General features: G+C 39.4%; 1 protein-coding gene across 7 annotated transcripts in view; it reads left to right on the top strand.

Annotated features, from left to right (window-relative positions):
- Positions 1-24,206, top strand: part of TENM3 (teneurin transmembrane protein 3) — a gene marked incomplete at both ends in the record, with an annotated part of 327,594 nt that overhangs the window by 285,143 nt on the left and 18,245 nt on the right. For 5 of the 7 annotated variants that reach the window (XM_080639193.1, XM_080639191.1, XM_080639190.1 and 2 more), the window contains 5 exons: positions 1,340-1,589; positions 1,984-2,004; positions 7,206-7,438; positions 8,004-8,158; positions 9,003-9,877. In XM_080639193.1, coding sequence (XP_080495319.1) covers positions 1,340-1,589; positions 1,984-2,004; positions 7,206-7,438; positions 8,004-8,158; positions 9,003-9,877 — 1,534 coding nt within the window. The remainder of the gene's footprint in view (positions 1-1,339; positions 1,590-1,983; positions 2,005-7,205; positions 7,439-8,003; positions 8,159-9,002; positions 9,878-24,206) is intronic. The other 2 variants (XM_080639194.1, XM_080639192.1) reach the window with 1 other exon arrangement.

The following is a 24,206-nucleotide window of genomic DNA, read 5'->3' as shown; positions in this document are numbered from 1 at the left end:
ATCATTTTCATTCTTCCCAATTTTATCATGTATATTGGTTTTACATTTATAATCTCCTAAATTTTGTAACATTAAAAAGTAGCAAAGACACCTACACATTTAAAGAGGAAGATAGTCTTTTTTCTCGTATCCTTCAGTATAAAGAGTGCATTTTGGGAATGAGAAGAGAAAAAGGAATACATCTTAAATTTCTTCTAAGCAAGTCAAAAGCAAGAGAAGTGTATCCCTCAGCCCCGAACTGCCTTTGAAACTCTGGGCACACAATCAATAAAACAGATATCACTCTAAAATACAAAGTGACATGCGGTTTACATGGATTATACCACAGGAAGATATATGTGACTTACAAGTATAATCATAATCGCTGACCATTTGTAGAGTACACTTCAGTGGATTCATTGAGAGACGTAATCCCAGCATCATTTTAGCTCACCTTTTTTCCCTAAGACTGAAGATTTAACATAAAGCGTACATTTTTCTTCTCTTATTTCCTATGGAGGCTATAAGGAAGAAAAATACTGCTGGCACATTGCGTTGTCTTCACGAAATTATTGTTCCTTTCATGCCTCAAAGCAGAATTAAGTTTAAGAGGCGGGTTGGCCTGGCTCCACATTTTTTTTGTTGCTTTGACATTTTTAATAACTGCCTATAACTGCAGACATGGTATTGAGGCAGACTTTGTTGCCACAGGTACATTTTTGTGGTGAGCTGAGTAAAGAGTCTTTTATAATGTAAAATTGAGGCAATCTCCAACTTTCTGAAGTAGCTCTTTAATTAATATTTACAATTTGCAGCAGTAATCCACTTCGGATTACATCTGACATCACATTAATAATTAGTTATGGTAGGACTTTAGGAATACAATTTGCAAATATATTTTTTTTCTTTTTTCTAGCACATGCACATTTAGAATTCTAGTCATTTCTGGGGAATTTAGAAACTGTAACGATTTAGGAACACAGACCTTGATTTCATTCATTGCACCTTGCATTTCCTTCAACATGACAATGTTTTGTCTGAATTATAACTATTAAAACTATTAGCATTTAAAAACAAGAACAACTGAAGACCTGTTCAGGTTTTCAATGCTAGTATTTCTACTACATTTTGTTGACAAGATAATTTCGTGTTTCGTGTGTCTGTGATATAAATTTAACTATGAATGTTTTAATAAAGTTCTGTTACTTGTGGTGAGAAAAATATGGTGATGAAACAATTAAAAGTCCATTAAATTATTAATCAACTAAATATTTAGGATGTATATGCATCATTTCATGTGCATACATTTGAAGTTTTCATTAACTATTTCTTGGTTTGTGTTTTTTATGTTACATGCCAGGAATCCTCTACAAAGGAAATGGTGAAAATCAGTTTATATCTCAGCAACCCCCAGTTGTTACTAGCATTATGGGCAATGGAAGACGTCGCAGCATCTCCTGTCCAAGTTGTAATGGTCAAGCTGATGGTAATAAATTGCTGGCTCCAGTTGCCTTAGCTTGTGGGATAGATGGCAGTCTTTACGTGGGGGATTTCAACTATGTTCGGCGGATATTCCCATCTGGAAATGTAACTAGTGTTCTGGAACTAAGGTATGTATTTTCCTCATCTCAGACTTTTGGAGTTGTGAATTGCTGTTGCAAACTGAAGTGCTGAATGGATTTCTGGTGGTGGAACTCAGAGTTTCCAAATGCTTTGGGGAACTGAAGAAGTTGAGAAAGATATCAAAACATTTGAAAAAGTCGTTAAAACCGAAGTGAAAAAAGTTAACTGTGCTTATCTAAACTGTCAGAGTGTAATCTACCCAAGTAATTATTCTGTGGATTTGAAGAGTTAACCTACGTAGTCAACAAGAGTGGACAAAAGATGATGATTCACCCTCCACTAATGACAGATGTAAATGTTGCCTTCTTTTCATCTTTTAACATCCTTTTGAATGTTTTTCTAATAATGTTTTTCTGTTCTTTTTCACTTGCTCCCTCCAAGAAATAAAGATTTTAGACATAGGTAAGCATTCCTTAAAGAAGATTTATATTTTTCTAACTGTTCTTCTTTTCTTTTTTAAGAAATGAATGCTTATAATGGAGAAGTCATTTCTGAGATGTATTACTAGAAAAGAGGAGTATTTTTCAAAAATAATGAGTTCATATGTTTTAGTTATGTCAGCTGTCAGGCTGTATCATCCTTTCGGATACAGGTTCCTCTTCTCTCATCACTCTCTGTCCACAGTCAGGCTTCTTTTTATGCTTGTGTATGCCCTCCTTTGCTGTCCCCTCATCTTCGCTCACTCCTGTTCCTTGCTGGCAACAGTTTTGCTGATCCTTTCAAAACTCCTTAATCAGATACCCCAAATATGATGTGAATTGCTTTTAAGTAATAAAAATTATGAAAGTATCAAGTGAAGTCATTTTATTAGCCTTTGGATGTTGAGTCCTTTCAGGCTCACATTTAACGAATTTGTTACTTTAAAGGCGAACTTCTCTTAATAACGAAAGCTGAAATTGTCCCATACCACAACTGCAGGAGTTAAGATTTTAAAGTACACCAAGATTCATAAGACTAGTCATAAAAACAAGAGTAATCGGAAAGATTGTAGGACAACATTCATTCATCTTTAGAATCACTTTGCCACAGCAGCCGGTGCTGATAAGGAGACAGAAACAAGTTTTGCTAAAATATTGTGGGATACATGAAACGCTCCAAGACTTTGTGGCAGAACTGTTAAATATAGGGCTTTGCAGCCCGCTTTCTCACCTTTTTTGCTGCCAGTTGTTTTCCTTCCTTGTTTTTAAACAAATCCCAGAGCATCATATTGCAGTTCTCCTGGGTTTTTTTAATTCAGTTTGCTTCGGACATACTTCTTTGTGAGGAAGGATTTATGTTTTAAAAAGTATGTTTAAGATGTGTTAGGCAAAAAAACTATGAGTAAATAAGGTGTTTGCATCATGTGCTTGTGATCAGAATTGGGAGTTGATGCACAGTCTGGCTGGTTTTATGTTATTTTCCAGGTGTGACTCAGACACAGTCCCTTCTGTTTGTTGGGTTTCGGTTTTCTCTATTGAGTTTAATTTACATTTGTTCCACTGGTTTTAAAAGAATTATAACCCTTGTGGTATCACAAAATTGTTATTGCAGCTGGTTAAGACATTGTCTTGGCAAATGTGTGGAATACAGAATAAGTGGGAATTTGGAATGGACAAACAGGATTAAGGAACGGATGGGTAGTGAGGTTTGTTTTGCTGTGATTTAGTAGCAATGCCCTCTTCTGCTTCGAGCAGAACTGTGGTTACAGGCTCAACTGCAGTGTTCCAGAAACTAGATCCCTGCATGTAAGAAAAGTTGGTGAGAGAGAACATTGAAGCTTTTCTCCTGTATTCATGACTACAAAGAAGCTTCAGGTAGCCAAATTGAAATCATACTGCACAAATTAGTGTAACAGCATTGGCCCCATAGAGCGGCTGTGAAGTGGGGATACCTCCTGAGGCAGGAGACATAGAAGGACCACAGAGAGAGTACCAGTTCTGCAGGAGTGGTTGTGTAGGCAGTGGGCAAGAGGTGTGGAGCCCACAGTGCAGCCTGATATGGTTTACGAGTTTGTTTTCTCTCCTGTCATGCAACATTTTCCACTCGGCCTCAGAGGTTTGCTGTTCAGGGGCTTCCTAAACCAAGAGTGGCATTGTTATACCTAATATCCCCTGACAGCTTTTTAGTCTGTTAATTTAGCTGATTTTTATTTAACACGCATAAACTTTTAGGATCCGCTAAATCATGTTACCATGGGCTCTCCAGTTTAAGGACACAGTGTGAGACCAAATAGCTTCTGTGGCCTGCATGAAGTCATGCAGAGCCCTGTGAAATGCTGCAGTGAGAAGCGTGACCGTCTGGCCTGTAGGAGAGGGGGCAAACTGTCCCGTTTCACTGGCAAGCCCTTCAAACTGCTGAGAAGAGTTCTATTTAAACTGCAGTTTGGAAAACAGCCCCCAACAGACCACTTTGCAGTATATAATTACTAGGTATCAAACCAAAGAAAATGCACTAAAATATGTATTCCCCAAGCAAAACTAATGAACGGGGCTAAATACAAGTTCAGATCTATTATGTATTCAAGCATTCAACTTTCCTTTCCTAAACACAGTGCTTCAGCAGAGTGAGTGATGTGCCTCCCACCTCAAGGAGCCTGTACTCTCAATTAAAGAGGCAATGCAGATCAAATTTATCCTCTCATGTACCAGTGACCTACCATTTTTTCAATCTCAGAGCTGAACTGATGTCTTTATACACACTGCTGCCTGTGGGTGATTAATGCTGATAGGCATTCATGGAAGGAGTAATTTTTAGAAGGACTTTGAAGACAGGGAGGTCATTTGTAGGCTATGGCAGTATCCCAAGTCAGTAGAGAGCCAGAAAAAATGTTTCATAAAACCAGCTTTGAGGGTATATGGTTTAGAAGGCACAAGAGTGAATTGGAGAGAGACTGAAAAAGGAAGACTAGTTTTAAAATATTAGTGCAGGTGATCCGACAGCTGAAGAATTAAAAGATGGGCATAAGCAAGATCAAAGCAATGCGAAATAGATCATTGCGGCTTTGTGCATGTGTGTGTGTGCACTTTAAATTCCAAGCATTTATTTGGCGTAGGCTGAGCAAGTTAATTTATAGTCATTTGTCTTCACAGGAGCCCATGTTGGTGTGTATCTATCTGACTGTTTTGCAGAGCCACTGACAGCGATTAGGCACTACTGAATGAGTCCAGAAGTCACTGACTGTGGATTTTATTTCTTTGCATTTGTTGTTACTGGTAGAAGGCAAGAACTTAACATCATTTCAAGCTACAATGAAATAGAATAAACTCTGTGCAGCTTTGCCGCCGCTGGCTGCTTCTCCCTGTACTACTTTTGAGATCTGCATAGTGCGCATGGATGTTTTCTGGCTGGGAAACAAACGTGGTTTTCCCTGGATAGTTATTCAGTTCCTCAAATTGTGCCTTGCTCCTGTGAATTAATGCAGGGGGTTCTATCAGCTGAAGCTGCCTCAGCTTTTTAACCTTCACTTGAAAAGAAACTCTGAAGTTAAGCCTGTTGTATTAACTCAGCAAAGAGTCAGTAGACATCTATGTATGGCAAGTTGGAGAGTTTATATTGATTCAATAATACCCTATGTGCTCCCACACTTTGTGGGTGAGGAGTTAGTAAAATAAGAAAATATCCTCAAATGGTCAGCTGTATTTTTTTCTTTTGATGAGAATACACTGCTTCCTATGAGAACTCATCCCCAATAAGAAATGCTTTGTAATTTTTGTTGGAATTAATTAGAATGTAGAAATATTCTCATATTTATGAAGAAAACAGCTTTTAAAATTCGAGATGGTTGTGTTAGACACAAATTATTCTGTTATTGATTTGATGATTCTTTATTCCAGCAACTGAAAAATATGACCGAGGCAGTGTTAGATGAGTTGAAGAGAGCTGCTTTAATTTAGATTTCAGTAGTATAAGAAAGGACTTTATTTTAAATTACAATGAAATAAAATTTAATTGCACATTTCACATTTTGCAACGTGTTTATATTTGAAGTGTCTGCAAAGTTTCTTAAAGACCAAAGTAATCATGTAAATGGGTGTAATTTAATTTGCAGTCTGTAAGAGGTATAAATAATTTGTACACTACATAGTGAGCGTATTAAATGATCTGTGCGTAAATTAAGGTTTCAAAAATACCTTTCAACTATTTAGCAGATTGGCAATAACAGATTTCTAACAGACAGGAATTGAAAGTGAGCCTGTATTTGATTGCTTTCAGAGCTGCTGTACACCACTCAGCTCTATAGCAGAGCTTTTTAAGAGGTGCTAATCACTCTGTATTTGATTTCATTAGTCTGCTTCACTTGGTTTCTTCATTCTGAGCCAACATGTTAAAAGTCTGTAAAACAAAGAAAATCCTATTTATGCAACACATTGTTTTCTGTGTTTTTGTAATTGGATAGCTATAGAAATCTGTCCCTGCTAAAAGCCATAATTTGTTCACAAGTTGTTCCTGTTGGTCTCTTGTAGCTTTCTCCAAGTGGCAGTACATAAAAATGTGTTACATTAGCAGAGTTATGTATTTACAAAACGTGAAGTATAGCATTCTGCGAACAGATGTTTGGCTATCACCAAGGCTGGTAGATCTGTTTAAGCAGCGCTTTTGCAAACATCAGAAGTGGGACTGCCTGTTCTGACACTCTCCTTCAATCCATTAGGAGAGCATCTGAAATTACCTCCTGTATTTACATGACCTTATTTCAGCTCTTCATGCCATAAATTAGGTCAGGAATCCCAGTTGCAGTGGGTTAAGTTTCTACATCATAATATATCAACCCAAAAGGTAATCTCTAGGGCTGGTTTTCACACCAGCAGGGGAGAAAAGGCAGTAATTCTCAATTATGTGCCAGTAGAGAGGCAAAATGTACATTTCTGGGAAAATGGTTAGCAATATATATTTTCACTGTAATAAAGGCTGTGTTGGCATAGTTAGAGGTTCTATGCCAACGTGTACAGTTATTTGAAATATGGCTCTGAATTAAGAAGAACGGAAAAGCTCCTCTCAGTGCTCTGGTGGAAAAGATGACATTTCCTAATGCATTAAATCATGCGTATCACGTCTTTGAAAGCAGTGGATTAAACAAATATTTATGAAGGATGTCTTATCTCTTGCCTGTGAACTAATAATACGAACTCTGCCTTATCTGTTTATGAATTATATAAACCATGCACCCCAGCAGCCTTATATAAATTATAATAAAACAGATAAGATGATAACAGCAACAAAGCATAAGCAAGGGCTGGGGTCCTGCTGCAAAGTTTGGAACTGGATCAAGGTTCCCAGAAAGCCTTGGAGTTTTTAGACTCCAGTATTTTCATTTGGCTTATTACGGAGAAAGGAGCTGTGTCTAATTACAGAGCAAGGAACAGGCCTGTGAGCATCATGGACACCATGGATCTTCTGTCCCAAAAGGATGAGTAGTCTAGACTGGACTGCCTGTGCCACAGGCAAAAAATATGACCCAGAAAAGGTTTTGGGGCCATGACCTCGTGATACCTATGCCTAGAGCATCACCGCTGGTTTTAAACATTTATGTATTATCACTGTGTATGAACTGAAGCCTTTTCTTCTTGATCAAGTGTTAGTTGCAGTTAATCACAGCATACACAATGTTTAATTCCATTTTGCAGCAACAACCCTGCTCACAGATACTACCTCGCAACTGACCCCGTGACAGGAGATTTGTACGTTTCCGACACAAACACACGCAGGATTTATCGGCCCAAGTCGCTTACGGGTGTGAAAGACCTGACCAAAAATGCTGAGGTAATAGGAGGAACAGGGGAGCAGTGCCTACCGTTTGATGAGGCAAGGTGTGGTGATGGAGGCAAGGCAGTGGAAGCAACTCTCATGAGCCCTAAAGGTAAAAAAAGTTATCTCCCCTCTGTAACTTTCAAAATAATATGGGATTCAGAGCAGAGAACAACATGACCATGCTTAATTACTGAACCCAGTAGTTGGGTCGGAAATGTGATTTTGAGTCATTTTTTCCAACCTGAAAGACCACTGAGGAAGAGATCTACAGGGGACCTGGGTTGATTTTTAGGAAGTATTTGGCTTGTGTGGTTATAGAGCATTTTTAAATGCTCATTTAGATTATGTGTTTGGCAGGCAACAGTGAAGATTTAAAATCAGTGTTGCTTCTGGTCCCACTTATCCCATCTTTCAGGTTAACTTAAAAGGTAGGCCCTTCTTAACATACAGCAGCAAATGAACAGCAAATATCATAAACAGTAGTAGATTTCATACTGAATGTTGGTTTATTATGCAAAATATATTTTCAAGCTGGTTTACTGCCTACTGCCTAAAACCATATTTTCTGCCCTTAATTTCCACTAGATACATATCACTTATGCCCTTAGTTATAGATGCATACTCACCGCTAGTGCGAAAAAAAAAAACCCTGATTTTTATTCTCTTCACTAAAGGAATAGCAATCGACAAGAATGGGTTAATCTACTTTGTTGATGGGACCATGATCAGAAAAGTGGATCAGAATGGAATAATATCCACTCTGCTTGGCTCCAATGACCTGACCTCAGCACGACCATTGACCTGTGATACTAGCATGCACATCAGCCAGGTACTTTTTAGCTGCTGCTAATTTGGAAAGCTGAGCTGGGGCTAGAAATGCAAATGCAGCTTTCTTGCCCCTTAAAATAGAGCTCGGTGGGTGGAGTGTGTAATGGGTGTTTAACACAAAATTTGAGGAGAAAGAAACCTCTTCCAAGGGCATGAATTGCAGTGTATCCTCTTAGCTATAAATGCTCCTGTATTCAATTTTTCTTCCCATAAAGTTCAGTTCAGTTTAGAACAGCATAACTATCAGCAGGAAACATTAAGTCTGGTAGTAAATACTGGGAGAATGGCAGATCTGTTAGAACTGTCTTGGCATGTTGATGGTTTCAGAATCACTAACATCCTTAGCCTACCAGAGTGAATGAGAGGATATATACAAAAAACCAATTTTTTTTTATTTGTCTCAAGAACCTTGTGTAGTTAAGAAAGGACCTTACTAGTGGTGTGTTTAAAAATGGAGTACACTATGATGTTTTGTAATCTGAAAGATAGTAAGTTATTTTTGCTATTACAGGAATTAAAGATGAGGACTGTCTTTAGAGTATGCATTTAGACTTTGATATCTCAAAGTATGATGCATGTATCTCCATTTGTGATTCAGAAATGTATAACATTTATTGGAGGGGAAATTCAACCTGTAAGTTACAGTTCCAAAGCAACTGGCTTTTGTTTTCAATAAAGTTTCCCTTGCCTCCCTGAAAAGCTTCAGTTTGCCGCATGTATTTTCATATAAGTCCTTTTGTCATGAGATGAAAAATATCCTCACAGCAGTGCCTAAAACTAAAGGTGCATTCATTCATTTAATCTGCACTGGTCAACTGTTTAACGAAACACTTCTGTTTGTTAAGGTTCGTCTGGAGTGGCCTACAGATTTAGCTATCAACCCAATGGATAACTCCATCTATGTTTTGGATAATAATGTGGTGTTGCAGATCACTGAAAACCGTCAGGTTCGCATCGCTGCAGGGAGGCCGATGCATTGCCAGGTTCCTGGAGTGGAGTACGCGGTGGGAAAGCACGCTGTACAGACCACGCTGGAGTCAGCAACCGCCATTGCTGTGTCCTACAGTGGGGTACTTTACATTACAGAAACTGATGAAAAGAAGATTAATAGGATAAGACAGGTCACAACTGATGGAGAGATCTCATTAGTTGCTGGAATACCCTCAGAGTGTGATTGCAAAAACGATGTCAATTGTGACTGTTACCAAAATGGAGATGGCTATGCTAAAGATGCCAAACTTAATGCCCCTTCCTCCTTAGCTGTGTCTCCGGATGGCACCCTTTATATTGCTGATCTTGGAAATATTAGGATACGGGCTGTGTCAAAGAACAAACCCTCATTGAATTCAGTGAACTTTTATGAAGTTGCTTCTCCAACTGACCAAGAGCTTTATATCTTTGATATCAATGGGACTCACCAGTATACTGTGAGTTTAGTCACTGGAGACTACCTGTACAATTTTAGCTACAGTAATGATAATGATATTACTGCAGTGACAGATAGCAATGGGAATACTCTTCGTATCAGACGGGATCCCAACCGGATGCCAGTAAGAGTGGTCTCTCCTGATAACCAAGTCATCTGGTTGACGATAGGCACTAACGGATGTTTGAAAGGCATGACTGCACAAGGGCAGGAGCTTGTCTTATTTACCTACCATGGCAACAGTGGACTTCTGGCAACTAAAAGTGATGAGACTGGATGGACCACTTTTTTTGAGTAAGTACATAAAATAAAGTCAGATGCCTTATAGTTTTATTGAGTTACACAATAGCACCTGAAATATTTCTGGACGCTGATGAAGTAACTTTAAAGGTGTCCCTTTATAACAAAAAGTACAGAAGGATGCTTTCTGTTTCCCATGCTGTCTTCCTGTCTGACTTCTTCTAAACATTGAGTATGAGTAATTATAAATTCTTTATTTTGAATTTCAGTTTCATATATTGAAATAATAGTGAGATAGGATTTCAGTCTTGTCAAGAAGGCTGTAGCCCAGACAGCAATGATTTTGTAGATTTGCATCTAAACTAGATTTTCATCCCATTTGCTCATTGGATTGACATTGTTCTGCAGCAGATACTGACAAGAAATTTGTCTTCACTGTTCTCTAATTTTTTTGCTTTCTTTTTTAATAAGTAAGAGCGTGTCTGCATGGCCTTTTACTGAAACAAAAAGGCTGGGTGGGAGGGGTCTCTGAAGTTGTAAAAGGTTGCATTTCACTGAGTGACAAATACGCCAAAGGATCTCCTGGATGACACGGCAGGCTTTCACACAGGTGGACCTGGGGCAGGGGAAGCTGAGAACAGAAATGTAGGCCTTAGGGAGTGAAGTGTCATTCCTGTAGGAATAAACTGAAAACACAGAGACCACCAGCAATGTGTGGTGTACAGGTGGGGAGCACAATAGCGGGAAGTATTGGTGGAACAGTAGGATTTGTAATTTTATCCTCAGAAAAAATCTTTTCAGTGAATTGCTTAACCGTGTGTTACAGGCGTTAAGTCATCAATGCCTGTTCACACCTGCCAGATTAGCAAAAGATTTTACAGAATCCTCAGTTATATTGACTAGGAAGGTCATGACAATTTATAGATAAACTAGTAGAACCTTTGGGTTCATGTACAGGCTTTGTAGGCGACTTCATCCCCAAATGAGCTGAACTACAAACTGATACGCCAAACAAATGTGACAAAATGCAGCTCAAAACACAAACAACTTATTTCAAAAAAGGTCAATGCAGAATTAACACAGATTTTTTTCAGTCATGTCTGTCAACTGGAAAAATATGTGTATTTTTAAATCACATGAAAGGCGTGCTAAGGTTGGGTAAAAAATATGTCTATGAAGGAGTGGAAGACATAGAGTTAGTTTGATAAGTTAAAGTGTTAGAGGGCCTCAGCTGAAGTATTCAGGACTACAAAGGGCATCATGAAAATCCACTAAGCCCCTTTTCTTTTTCTTTTTTTTTCCCGCTTTTGTTTTCTCCTATCTTTATCATGAAATGCAGTAGCAACTGCTGCCAAGGTCAGGGCCTAAAGAAAAAGCTTTCAATTCAACACACATGATAAAGAAAATAAAGTGCCAGTGTCAGGCAGTGGCAGCAAAGCCAAACATCTGTGTTCTGAGATAACTTCATAATTCTGTCAGTGTACATTTGGCTGAGGCAGCGTGCAGGAGGACTCTGAGCACCTGTATCTACTCTCCAGCCTTTACGTACACCCGTTAGAGACACGAGAGCAGCAGGTGCTGCTTCACTGCATGTTATGTCCTGAAGTGGAGACAGGGCTAGAAATGCTGATCCCTAACAAAGACAGCAGGTGGAATGGTGCTGCTGCCAGTTCTAAGGTATTCTTACAATCATGTGTAAATTGGCAGGGCTTTGGTAGTGGGCATGTTCCCAAAGCATTAGCGCACATCTGTAATATTTAATTGTGCATTGGTGCATCCGCTGCGTATCTTTTTAGGTCCTGCCAAGAGGACACAGAAGCACAGCAAGGATACACAGAGGAATGAGAAATGGTGGAGGGGAGGGCTCACGTGTTCTTCTCATGAGTTAGCCCTGTTCTGTATGCTGAGAGACCAAAGCACAGCTACGAATAGGCTGGGAATAGCCATCCATTTCCACAGAGAGTGAATTCAGCGTTTAACTGTGACACGCACAACCACTTGTTTCCAGCAGGCGAATTGGGTAAGGCAGTCAATTCAGGGGATAGTGAAGTCCTTTACTGAAATTAAGGCATCTGCTTGGTACAGCAGGCACTTTAAATCATGCTGGAATTCATACTGGCTAATTGAGGACCTAGAGTTTTAATCAGGGCAGTAATTTCTCCCCATGTTGCCTGTAGTTTTTGTGTGGCCTACTGTGGTACACTGCAGAAGTAGCTGATGGCTCTTGAATGTATCTTAATGGCATCTGCATGATCACAAAAAAGTGGATATTATATTCACTGTTAAGTGCTTGATAGGGCTATATTTTTCATCATAGGGAGAATTCAGGGTACTGTGTGTCATGAAGCACATAGTTATTTACTGAGTCTGTGAATAGCCATCTTTCACACCTGATCTGCTTTCATGCAGACTTTCTGGTCTGAGGTAGGTTATGTCCAGCTGGTTTACGGAGAACCCAAAGGTCAGGCAGTAAGTAACAACAACAGTATTAGTATTATTTCTAAGCTGCTGTTTATGCATTTGCTAAACAATTACCTCCAACCAATGTCTCGTTAGAATTCCCAAGCTGAAATAATTACAGAGAAAGCTAGGCAATTTCACTCATCCCAAATTTGCAAGTGTATGAGGCTGTTGTGGAAGCAAAGATACTAATCTTCTCCCCGTAGCCATGGTGAAGCAGTAATCTCTATAATGGCAACAAGGAAGATTCAGATTAGACATTTGGAAAAACTTCACGGTGAAGATTTTGCAGCCCTGGAGCAGACAGACAAGGATAGTGACCCCTTGCCCTTCACAGGCTGTCTTTAGAACAGATTAGACATCTTTCAGGAGCAGCACAGGAAGAGCAGATCCTGCCTTGGGGTAGGGGTTGGACCACATGACCTCTCAAGGTCCCTTCCAGTCATGTTTTCTATGATGCTCTGTACAAGTTAATACCAAAAATAAAAGATTGTGCTGATTATGTAAAGCTACAGGGAATAAGTGGAAAAAAAAAATAAAATAAAAAGCCCCGTGTTACTTTCTTGCCAAAACAGCATTCTTAAAAACATCCATCGGGCATCACAGCCACTTACTTCTTTTTAACATAAAATCCCCATGCACCAAATCTATGTTTCTGTATTTCCCTTTTGAACAAAAAGCAGATACAGAGATGACTGTTTTGCTGGGGTGTATTCCAGGATCAGCAAACATTATTGTGACTTTGCTTTTCAGCACTGATGATTTGTAACATTAAATCTGACAAGGCCAGGTTTCCAGAGGTTTCTGCTACTATCGCCTAACTGGATGGAAACCATGTGTATCGGACAAGGGCTTGTGTGGGGGTGACATGGTGTATGTGTGTGTTTCTCTCTCTCCCAGCTCTTGCATATTGACATTTGTAGGTAGTATGGGCTAAAAACATTTCAGCTGAAGAGTTTCCTGTTGAAAACAATGAAGTCTTATTAAAAAAGAAAGGTCGCCCCTGAACGTCAGGCAAGGAATAAGAAATTAAGAGAAGAAATCATTCTGACTTCCTCGTTCTATTTTAGTAATAGCAAAGTATTTCAGTTGCATTGCTGGGTGCGTTTTCTTTTGATATCAGTTTGTTTATGTATTTTATTTACTCTATTGTATTATTCAGATTTTCAGAATATTCTGGGAAAAGGATAGAATTGGTACTCCATGGTGAATTTAGACATCTGTCCTGGGTTCAGCAGTAGCAGTCGTTTTTTTTCCCTCTTAGTAGCTGGCGCAGCGCTGTGTTTTTGACTTTCAGCCTGGGAACAGCGCTGATAACACCGATGTTTTTAGTTAGTGCTCAAATGTTTAGTCTGACCAAGGACTTCCTGAGCTTCATGCTCTGCCAGGGAGGAGGGAAAGCCAGGACAAAGTAGAGGCAGAACACCTGACCCAAACTAGCCAAAGAGGTATTCCATACCACAGCACGTCATGCCCGGGATGTAGAACTGGGGGCAGTTACCCAGAAGGGCGAGTTCACTGCGGGGTTGGGCTACATATCAGTATCTGTCGGCAGGTGGTATTGTATTCTCTTCCCTTGTTATGTCCTTTATCATTATTATTATTGGTGGTAGCAGTAGTGGTTTGTGTTATACTTCAGTTACTAAACTGTTTTTATATCAACCTGTGGGAGTTGCATTCTTTCAGTTCTCCTTCCCATGCCCCCCAGAGCAGGGGGAAGAAAGGGCAGGGGAGGAGTAGACTGCGTGGTTCTGATTTACGGCCTGGGCTTAAAACCACGACAGACATCCTTCTCACTCAGAGTCAAAACTTTTCAACTGCTACACTGTCCGATGGACTAGAAACGTCATTTTCAGCTACCTTTGAGTATGGCTGGGTTGTTTCACCCTTTGGTTGTCACACATCTGTTTAAATGGCAGAAATTTTAACATTGGAATAAAATTATTGCAGCTTATAGTAATGAAAAAATAAGTCTTTGGAGCCAATTTAGTAATAGCTTCGTTAACTGTTCTCTTGTGCAAATCTGTTTGTGTAACTGGAGCGTGGTTTCAAAGAACTTACATCATTTCAGTTGAGTTCTCAGTGATTTGAGAGCAGATTCATGAAAACTGGTGGGGTTTTTTTCCTTTTTTTAGAACAACGTCTCAGTGAAAAGAGGATATCTTTGACAAAACACTGCAACCCCAAAATTGGCAATTACTGCTCTGGCACATATTAAAGCATTTGGACTTGCTACTTTTCATGGCTTTTTTCCACAGTCTAAATCACACAAATATCAGATCCAAAAGAAGTTTTCTTTTTTTATTTCATTTAGTCTGGATGCCAGTTAATCTAGAGTTTACTTGCTTTAGTCTCCACTTTGCTCGAAGGAGGGAAGGACTGGCATACAGGAAATAGGGGTTTTATGCTCTGTGGTTTTTACAGCAAAAATGGTGAGTACTAACTTGAATTACTGATGATATCATACAGTCTCTTCTCTGTATTTGTTTACAGACTTTGATTTTTTTAAATATCTTTATGGAAAAATAGATTTCTAAATTCCTATCTTGGTAAGGGCTATAGTATGCTGATCAGAATTGACACTTCGTATTTCACGAATGCGTACTTTTGCAAAGTACTGTTACTAAATTTGTAGTAACTGCTAGCTGTTATCAAAGGTCTAAAAACTTGCTGAATAAAAAGATTAACAGAGCATTCACAAAAAGGATTGAAAATACACGCATACTAAAAAGCCAATGGAGCCAAACGAAGCTAAAAGTCCTCCAGATTAGGTTTTATAATGAAATTATAATATGAAACAAGGTATAAGAGTAATCAGCCTAATCAAATTCTGTTGTTATAAAATTGTGAGATATCTGAGCTGGAAACTATTAACTATAACTGCATATTATGTATGCATAATATGAACATTTAAACAGATAAATCTTAAAAGTTGAACTAATTATGTGCATATTAGCATTTTGGAAGTGACACTTCCAAGTTAGCCTGTATGACATTATTTCTGCGCAGCAGTTTACATTCTGCTTTCACGTACAGAGAGCTAAGCCAGATGCACAGAAGGAGCATTTTCTCTGGACCTAAGCTTTTGAAGTATCAGATATGAACTCCTGAAAAGCCTTCAAGTACCCCTTTGCAATTGATCAGTCTTGTAGGAGGTCAGACCCACCCACGCGTGCAACCCCAAGTCTGTCAAAGCCCTGGCATGCCAGCAGTTGACAGACAGGCTTTAAATTCAGCTGAAAATAGGTAAAAATTTCACAATTGAAAGTTTTACAATGCTCAAGAGGGAATACTGTCCCAGAGAAAAAGCTGCTATTACTTAATCTCATCAAAAGCATAGGGCAGACCTCTGAGAAGGTCCCAAGCATGTTGTTCAGCCCTGTTCTTCTGAGTCATCTCACTATCCCGAGTCATGCCCTGGGAGCTGCTGGAAGCTGAGCATGCGCTTGAGGGTCTGTCACAATCATGCTGCGCTCATTCAGCTTGCTCCACAACTATCGTGTGTAACTTCAGCCAGGATTTAACGGGGAAGTCCTTAGGTTGAATCCTTGGCCTGCTGCTCTGCCAGCCTCCAGCTGCTTTGAGCTGCTCAGGTTGCTTGAGGAGCTGGCAGAGGCTGCTCTGAGAGGGAGGATTCCCCCAGGGCAAGGAGACAGCCTTAGTTGTCTGGGCAGCACCTGCCGAGGTTGGGCTGCGCTGCTCAGGTTGCAGTCTGTGTGCACACTGGTGCACCAGATCAGGTGATCTACTGACAGCTACACAGTCCTTAAAGGTGGTTTAGGACACATAGTTGGCAGCCCAGTATAGGGCATCTGGGATCTGTCCCTCTGTGGTCCCAGCCCAGGTGCTTCTGCGGGCTCCTTAGTGAGGAGTTGGCTTAGTTCCTCCATCTCACAGCTCTCTGGAAGGTGCAGGCTGCATGTGCTTTCCTTTGGCCTTCTCTAACCCCTTTGGTTAAACTCAGAAAACCTTCCTCCCTTAGCCATTAATTCATTCCAATAGCCACCATTTCTCATCTCTTTCCTGCCTGCTCTTTTTTTGCCTTCTCCTTTTACAAGCAGTGTCAGTAGGCAGAGATGTGATCTAGGATGCAGCCTCCTCCTCCTCCTCCCTGTAATTCACTGCGTTTCTGCCACATCTCTGTTTTGCTCTCCAGACCTTGCCTTCTTACTATGTTTCCTTACTTTCTCACCTTGTATCTTGCTCCTTCCCATGTCTCCCAGTGTTCCTCTAAGGTGTGTTCGGCTTTCCTGCCTTTTCCTTTCCCAGCAGTGCATTTCTTCTCAATCCCATCTTGTATCTCTTGACAGTTCATCCAGTGTTTCCCTGGGCACTTCATGCCCTGAGCTCATTTGTCTTCTCCTTCCCTTCCACCCTAACCCGCTCAATTCTTGTCTCCAAGGAAATGTGACAGAAATGAAAGACAGTGACATTAGCAAGCAGACCCCTTACAAGTTTATTTTGCTGCCATAGTTAAACTGACAAGCTTTCCAGCCATTCTGGAAAGGTGGCAAAATCACACAGAATGTGAAATCCTGATAACTTAAAGACTAGAGAGAATCACAGGTAAAAATCTGTTTTCACTGCATGTTGCAGAGTACCACCCGTTACATATTACACTTTTATTAACAATGCATTCACTGCTGTGGTTTCCTTAAATCTCTCTGATGCAGAGTAAGATACTGCCTTTGGCTTGGACTTGCTTAGTTTCCCCACGTACCAGGCATGTCATCTGTAACTGTTGGCATTTGGCAATAGGGAATAGATGATATTTTGCAGTTTTTCTCCTCCTTCATCTTAATGCATTGCTTGTGGAGTCTGACCTGGAAATACTGAGATTTGGCTTGTTAAAAGCTCAGTGGAACTTCTACTGAAAGATTTCATTTATATAAAAGCAACTGTTCGATTTTGATCAGATAAAAATTATCCCCCATTAGTGGTATCAATTCTCACTTGCACATTTACTGTATATTAAGGGGATCACAATTCAGTTTTCATCATTAAAATTTCTATTCCATGTAACATTTGTGGGGCTTTATTTTGCTGTAATGTTTCTGTTAATTTTTCTATCACATTTTCTGTAAGTAATACGAATATCTAAAAATGCCAAGTCTTTTGTCTTGCAATTTTAGGGTTCTTGTTCTAATTTGATTCTGTTTTCTTATAAATACCAGAACTTGCAAAAAAATGTAATCTGGGCTTTTATCTCCTCTAAACAACATTCTCTGAATGTCCTTGGTATTGTAGGGCTTTTTTGGATATTTTTATCCTTTTACCATCAACAACCTTCTGTACCTTCTGCTGTTACTGCTACTCCTTTTTGCTTCATCAGTGTAAAACGTAGTGGCTATAAAGCAATTAACCATATTCATTAAAACAGTTTTGTTCAGCTGATTATCCTATTCTTGCACTGACTTTTGTAGCATCACATGAGCCCTTGGTTGCAAACAATGACTTACAAGTGCAATGTCTTTAATCTTCCCATATTATTTTTACTCAAGCAACAAAAGCGGTATCCTTTTCATTCTTAACTGTCTCTGAGCTGTCTTTTGTGGGAATATTTTTGAGACACTGAGTCCTCACGTAAGTGCTTTTTTCTACACATTGCCTGGCACAAGCCAGCATGCAATACATATATTTCTCTTAAAGCACATGTCAGGGACTAGCTTGTCCTCTGGTAGTCAAGATTTGGTGGTTCTCTGCCACTTAGTGAGGCAGAAGTTGAAACTCTAGTAGGCATAACCCTCTCTCACCATTTCATACAGACCTATGGAGGCAAGGCGGGCCAAAAGATGATTAAAACTATTCCCTCTATTTAAGCAAGCTAAGTACCCCCCTTACCCAAAGAGAGCTTGTAGGGAAAATATCAAGCTGACATGTTCAAATTGTGCATGGCCACAAACTGAAGAATGACGTGGGTTTTTAAGCCTTCTCAGAGATACATCATACTTCATAGATATGTAAGCATGTTTCATGCAACATGCAATTTCTGAGAGGAGCTTAGTGACAGTTGTGCTTGTTTACCATGTTTCTTCTTTAGATAAATCATTGAACACTTTTTTCATTTCTACCTTCAACTGCCTTTTGCTAAGGTAGAGGCTATGATCTCCCAGTTTTCTAACCTGGAACTGTAACTCAGCTTTACAGTAAATGTCATAATAATACAACATGCTGATAGCATATACTTCATGTATACTTCAGTCTTGTAAGACTTACTTATGCTGACAGTGGAGCACACAAACTTGCTGTTTCAGACTCATCCTTCTTAATGACAAAACAGCCATGTTAAAAATGATCCAGTAATAGATACCATTAGTTTATCAATGAAATTTTTTTTTCACTGAACTGTAGCGTGTCCCTTAATTGCCTGATATCAGTAGTATATCTCATCTAATCAACATGTACCCATTTCTCCATTCTTGAATGTTTACTGTTCCTTGTCCCTAGAACTAGGCTAAGAATAAAAGCAGAACAGAGAAACCACTGAATAGGTAATAATATTAAAATAGCAGTGCTGAAGACACGTGTCAACATTATTACATCATGTATGAGAAAGGAAGAAGTGCTTTGATCTCTGTCAAGACAATCAGCATGTGATGTCTCTGTGGTTTTGGAAAGCACTTAGAAGCAAGAATAATTCAGTAAAAAATAGTATTGTTCCTATTAATGACATAAATGTCCTGCATTGTCAATCCTGTCAGCTCTGCTCAGGCTCCTGGAAGTATCTGTTTCACTTCTTACTTTTATCAGGGACTTAATAATACGATTTGTTCAGTTATTGACTTGTTAATATTCTTGTCCATGTTAATTTTCTTTGTCAAACAGGGAGGCTATTAGCCAAGGTAGCTTGCTCTCCTTTACATTCACTTCACGGGGGGCCTGGTGCAGTGAGGGTGGAAGGGCAGCTCCGGACTGCATGTGAAAAGGCAGCTCTCTATTTTCAGTCGTGCTGTATTCAAACGCACAGTCCTAATGTTCAAGCTTCATCAAGAGATTCAGCCTTCCTTGATGTCTTCTGTGGGGCCAGACTACTCAGCCTGGTAGGGAGCCTACCAGATACGTGCGGTTGAAAGTCCTACCTCATTCACTGCGCAGAGGGGAGTGTCACTTCTGAAGCCTGCATTGGTTGGGTGTGACCTGTGCTCCGAAGGAGTAAGGATGTTATTTTAAATTAACCATAGAACCTGGATCAGTAATATTTGTTTGTCATCTGGGTATTCCAGTGTCCTAAAAGAAAAAACAAAATGCATATAATTTTGCTTTCCTTTTGCATTTCAAACTTAATGCAATTTAGTAAGCTCAGTATGTCCACTTTTTGTGACCCTGTAAGAACACCTTCATGGATTTTTTACCTTTCAAACTGACAAAGAAAAAAATAGAAGAAGAATTAAGAGGGGAAAAGCAACATTATAGCTTATTCTGTGAACAAAATGTCTGGCCAAACAGACCAGCGTTGCATCTTTTTTTCACTTGAAGGCTCATGCACTCAGCTTTGGTAGTGTAAGCAGACCTTACAGCAAGGGGGAATCTGTCATACAAAGTATATATACAGCAAGATTTCTTTTATTTGAAAGGCCGTACTCTGGTATTTATATCGACACGGCACACAGTTTATTAGCACAGTAACAAATGAGCTGAGGAGGTGGGGGGGAAGTGACACAGAAACAAACCAGCAGCCTCTGGGAGCCCTGAGATTAAAGCCACTGCACACAGGAAACTGCTGCAGGGCAGGAGCTGGCTCTGCACACCCTGGTGAAAAACAGAGTCTGGCCCCTGCAGACCCCACAGGGCTCGGGGGCAGTGAATTCCCATTAGAGGGAAGTTGAAAGTCAGGGGATGAGTGCTGAGGCCTTGTAGATAAAAGCCTGGCTACTGTAATTTATCCTCATCTTTGTAAGGACAACCACCCTTCAATCACTGTTGAATTGGCTGCACTCAGTTCAAAAGGGTACATGCTGCTGAGCACACCCCCAGCTCTAGGAAGCTGCTCCATCCCTGGGTAACACCTTTCATTTAAGCCATAGCACCTCCATCCCGCTGCTCCCGGAGAACTCCTTCCCCCTTCCACATACACCAGAGTTGTTCTTCTTGCTCCTCAGAAAGCACCGTCGTCATTTGGTATTTATTTGTGCAGGTTCTTGTGCATGTAAGGTGCGGGTCAGAAATGGGAGTTATGAAAGAATTCTTGTTTCTGTGAATCCCTACAAGAATACAGATGGCAGGTACTCAGTGCAGCAAACAGCACCGTGTGGCAGGATTGCAACACTGTACTGCAATGAGTGAAAAATTTGGCAATTTTCTGGCAAAAAGTAAAGAAGCCACCCCAGCATGTTAAATTCATGTTTTGCTGCTTTCACTGCAAAGCATCACTTACCCCTCCTCAGTTGCCTATCTCTGGAACTCATTTTGGATTAGGCTGTGAAAATGGTCAGTCTTACTGCAGCACAGGCACTGAACTTGCACTTGTTTGCCTGGTTGTGCGTTGAAGTGGAAAATGAGCACAAAAAACTTCTCCCTACAGAAGTGAGCAAGCTATGGTAAAGGAAGGTCTCGATTCAGTTCTTTGAGCTCCCTTTCCAACAGACACGTTTCCTGCAGTGATTTTCATTTAGTGTGCCTGTTGTTTTGCAGATGAGTTACGGCTGTCAAGAATGGCCTATTTAAGTGAATGGTTCATGTCTGGTGTGCTGAATGCCAGTTTACCAAAAAAGACTGAAAACTATCCTTTTACTGTTATGACAAAATAAACACACCAAAAAACCCACAAAACTCTCAAAAGCTGAGTTATAACAGAAGGTGAAAACAGAAATTGTCGATCGCTTTCCAGCTGAGGAAATTTCTTCATTAAACCTGGGCTGAAAAATTTGTCCTGACCACATTGCTGAGATAAAAGACCATTACCTGAATTATTTAACCAGCTGTGCAAACAGTTGTGTAAGACTGTCCCAGATGAAAATGGGATAAAGACCCTTTCCCCATGGAAGGCAGCCATCAGATAAAGCAACAGGAAAAGCAGACCAGCTGCTTGAATTTAAGCTTGAGTTATCTGACACTTGATTGAGCAGGACAGAGAAATTTAGCTGATACTGATACTTTTAATGTCCTTCCAGCCTCTGTGGTTTTGTGAATTTGCATTTTCTGCCCAAATTCAATTAAAAAAACCAAGTAAATAGATGAATTCCTATACATAATTTGATTTGAGCTGCAGTTAACTTCAGCTCCTTGCTAGAATTATTCCTGGACCTATTTTCTGTAATTCCTATTCATCCACTATGTTCTTAGAGCTAGGCACAACAGAAAGGAAAAGTGAAAAGGAGAAGGAAAAGGTCTAGAGCAGGAAAGGAAAGAAAGAAAGGAAGCTTTTTCTTTTAATATATTTCAAATTCTGTAACATTCACAAGAATATAGGGTTTTTTTTCTCGTGCTTAACAATATTTCAGATAAGAACAAAGAAAAAATGCTACTCTTTTTATACAATAGTAAAGAAAACCCACTTGTCATAATTTAGAAACCTACTAACATACATCAAGTTGTCATTTATGACACATTTGCTTCCTTCTTCTTAAGCAAACAAAATACTAGCAAGACATACAGCTCTCTTATTGTTTATGATTCCATTTTTTAAAAATACATCTGTTGTACCTCAGAAGAAAGCTTATAGTTTAATATTTTGGGTTTCCTAATACATTTGTACTGTGAGTTCACAACCAAGGTGATGTCAAGTAGACTCTGGAATTAAAGGAATAAATAACTGCATACAGTATTTCAATTAATATTATTTTTTAAAAGGCAGGTCATACACGAGTAGTTACGAATCAACTGAAGTGAAGTGTGTCTCTCAATGAGACTAAAGAAATGCCAAAATTGAAAGGAGAAATCATTTGTTTGCCCATGCATCTGTAGATTATTTTCACTTCTGTCATTATTAGAAAGTTCATTCAGTCACCCTTCAGACAAATCAAAAGCAAAAAAGCCAATCAAAATGAGGAAGGCAACTCAGAAATAGAGTAAAGAGGAAAAGTTAACAAATTTTGTTGTGTTGAAGTTGAGAATCTTTTCATCTCATTCAACAACCCCCCTAATGGTTAAAGATGGTCAGAACTAGAGCTCCCAGTAAGTTGCCATGTACTGTTTTAAATCAGTGGAGGACAGGAGAGCTGCATATGGGTGAAGAAATTATAATAAAAAAGGATGGGATATAAACTATGGCTTTGTTTCCTTTTGATCAGCAAGGTAACTATTTTGTTACTGGTTTAGCAATGCAGTGTTTCCTTGACAAGGTGGCTTCTCTTTACTGTTGTTTTCCAACCGTTAATTCACTATTTGGGAGTAGCTAAACTTGAAGTATGCTACAGGTCGCTGAATACAAGTGAAAGAACATATTTGCAAACCAACAGTCTTTAATGTTAAAGACAATTGTCCTTTATATAAATGTGAACTTAAGGGCCTCAACAAGCTGAAGGAGACATTTCATTGACAGGTTAGGACAGATTTTTTAGTATGTGTCAACATAATGAATACACACCTAAAACAACAGCACACTGCACTTCTGAAAGTCAACTTTGAACCTTCTGTTCTCACCTGCCAAGAAGCAGCATCTTGCCATGTAGGGCTTTAAATGAATAGTTTCAAACAAGTAGGGTAATGTTCCATCAAATTTTAGGCAGTATTGATAATTTGAGATGCGTAGAGGAAATGCCTAATGTGTGTTGAATGAGAATGTAACAGTACTTTTCATTTTTATGTCAAAATTATACATGTCTATATTATGAAATGCATTCATGCCTCATTTCTCTATTACAGTATCCCAACTAGCAGTATAATCTGTAACCAGTTTTTAAAGAAATACATAATACACATTTGCACAGTATGTCTTGTTACCTGAAATGTGTAGGAACAGGCCTGCCTTGCTCTTCAACCTGACATGTTTACAGTAGCAAAAAACCCCACTATTACTGAATTTATTTTGGTTTTGTACTGAGTGTGCTGCAGAGGTCTGTGGAAAAACAGTATCGGTCATAACTCAGCAATTGGCATTAGCAGCAACCTTTACTATATGCTTCATTTGTATAACTCCTTATTTTATGTTGAAGTATCTTCTGATGTAAGACATTAATAATGCTCTGCAAGTTATGTTGAGATAAATGTGCTCCAGACTAAGATACAATGCACATGAAGAACAAGGAATAAAGTAAGTAAGTAGGGCATTTCCATCTGTGACAAGGCTTACCAGGAAGTTATCACTGCAAAGTGAAGTGTCCTACATAGACTAGAACAGAAAATGGTCTGGGAAGGAATGTAATTAAAACTAAAGAAGATGAACAATGGAAGAGATACTTCCAGTAGGTGAAGAGCAAAAGGTCAAGAATCTGGGAAGCTGATTATATCTCTGAGAAATTCTCACCGCAGAATTGGAAAGCCAGCTGGCTGTAGCAAATCATCCTGAAGAAAAAGAATTGGATCTAAGGGAAGCTTCAGCTAGCAGCAGTGGCAGCTGCCTCTGCTGCTGTCCTCTGTCGTTACTGACCAAATATAAAGATCGTTCCATTAATGCAAATAGAAATGAGTTGATAGGATTAATGCACATGAGGTCACACCCAGTAAGAAAGTTTCTGTTTCAGATTCTTGAAAAGTTTATGTGAGACTTGCTTTTAAGGAACTGAAGAGGTTGTTTGAATGGCTTTGCTATGGAGCCTGGCACAGGAGAAAGATCAGAGGGCTCCACAGCAGCATGTGTGCCTGAGCTTGTGTTTGGATGAAAAAATCAAAGAGGCTGTGAAATGCCAAAAATAGGCACTCGCCCTCTAGACTTCAAATCTCACTCTTTTTAGGATAATTTCAATATTAGAACACTAGGCAGATAAAAGAAATCTCTCAGTCTAAAACTGACAGTCTTGGATGAATAAATTCACCTTGGTAGCAG

Source organism: Psittacula echo (genome assembly GCF_963264785.1).
Source record: "Psittacula echo genome assembly, chromosome: 1".
In the NCBI taxonomy this organism is placed as follows: Eukaryota; Metazoa; Chordata; class Aves; order Psittaciformes; family Psittacidae; genus Psittacula; species Psittacula echo.
The sequence above is the reverse complement of the archived record's forward strand: the minus strand, read 5'-3'. Positions and strand labels throughout refer to the sequence as shown.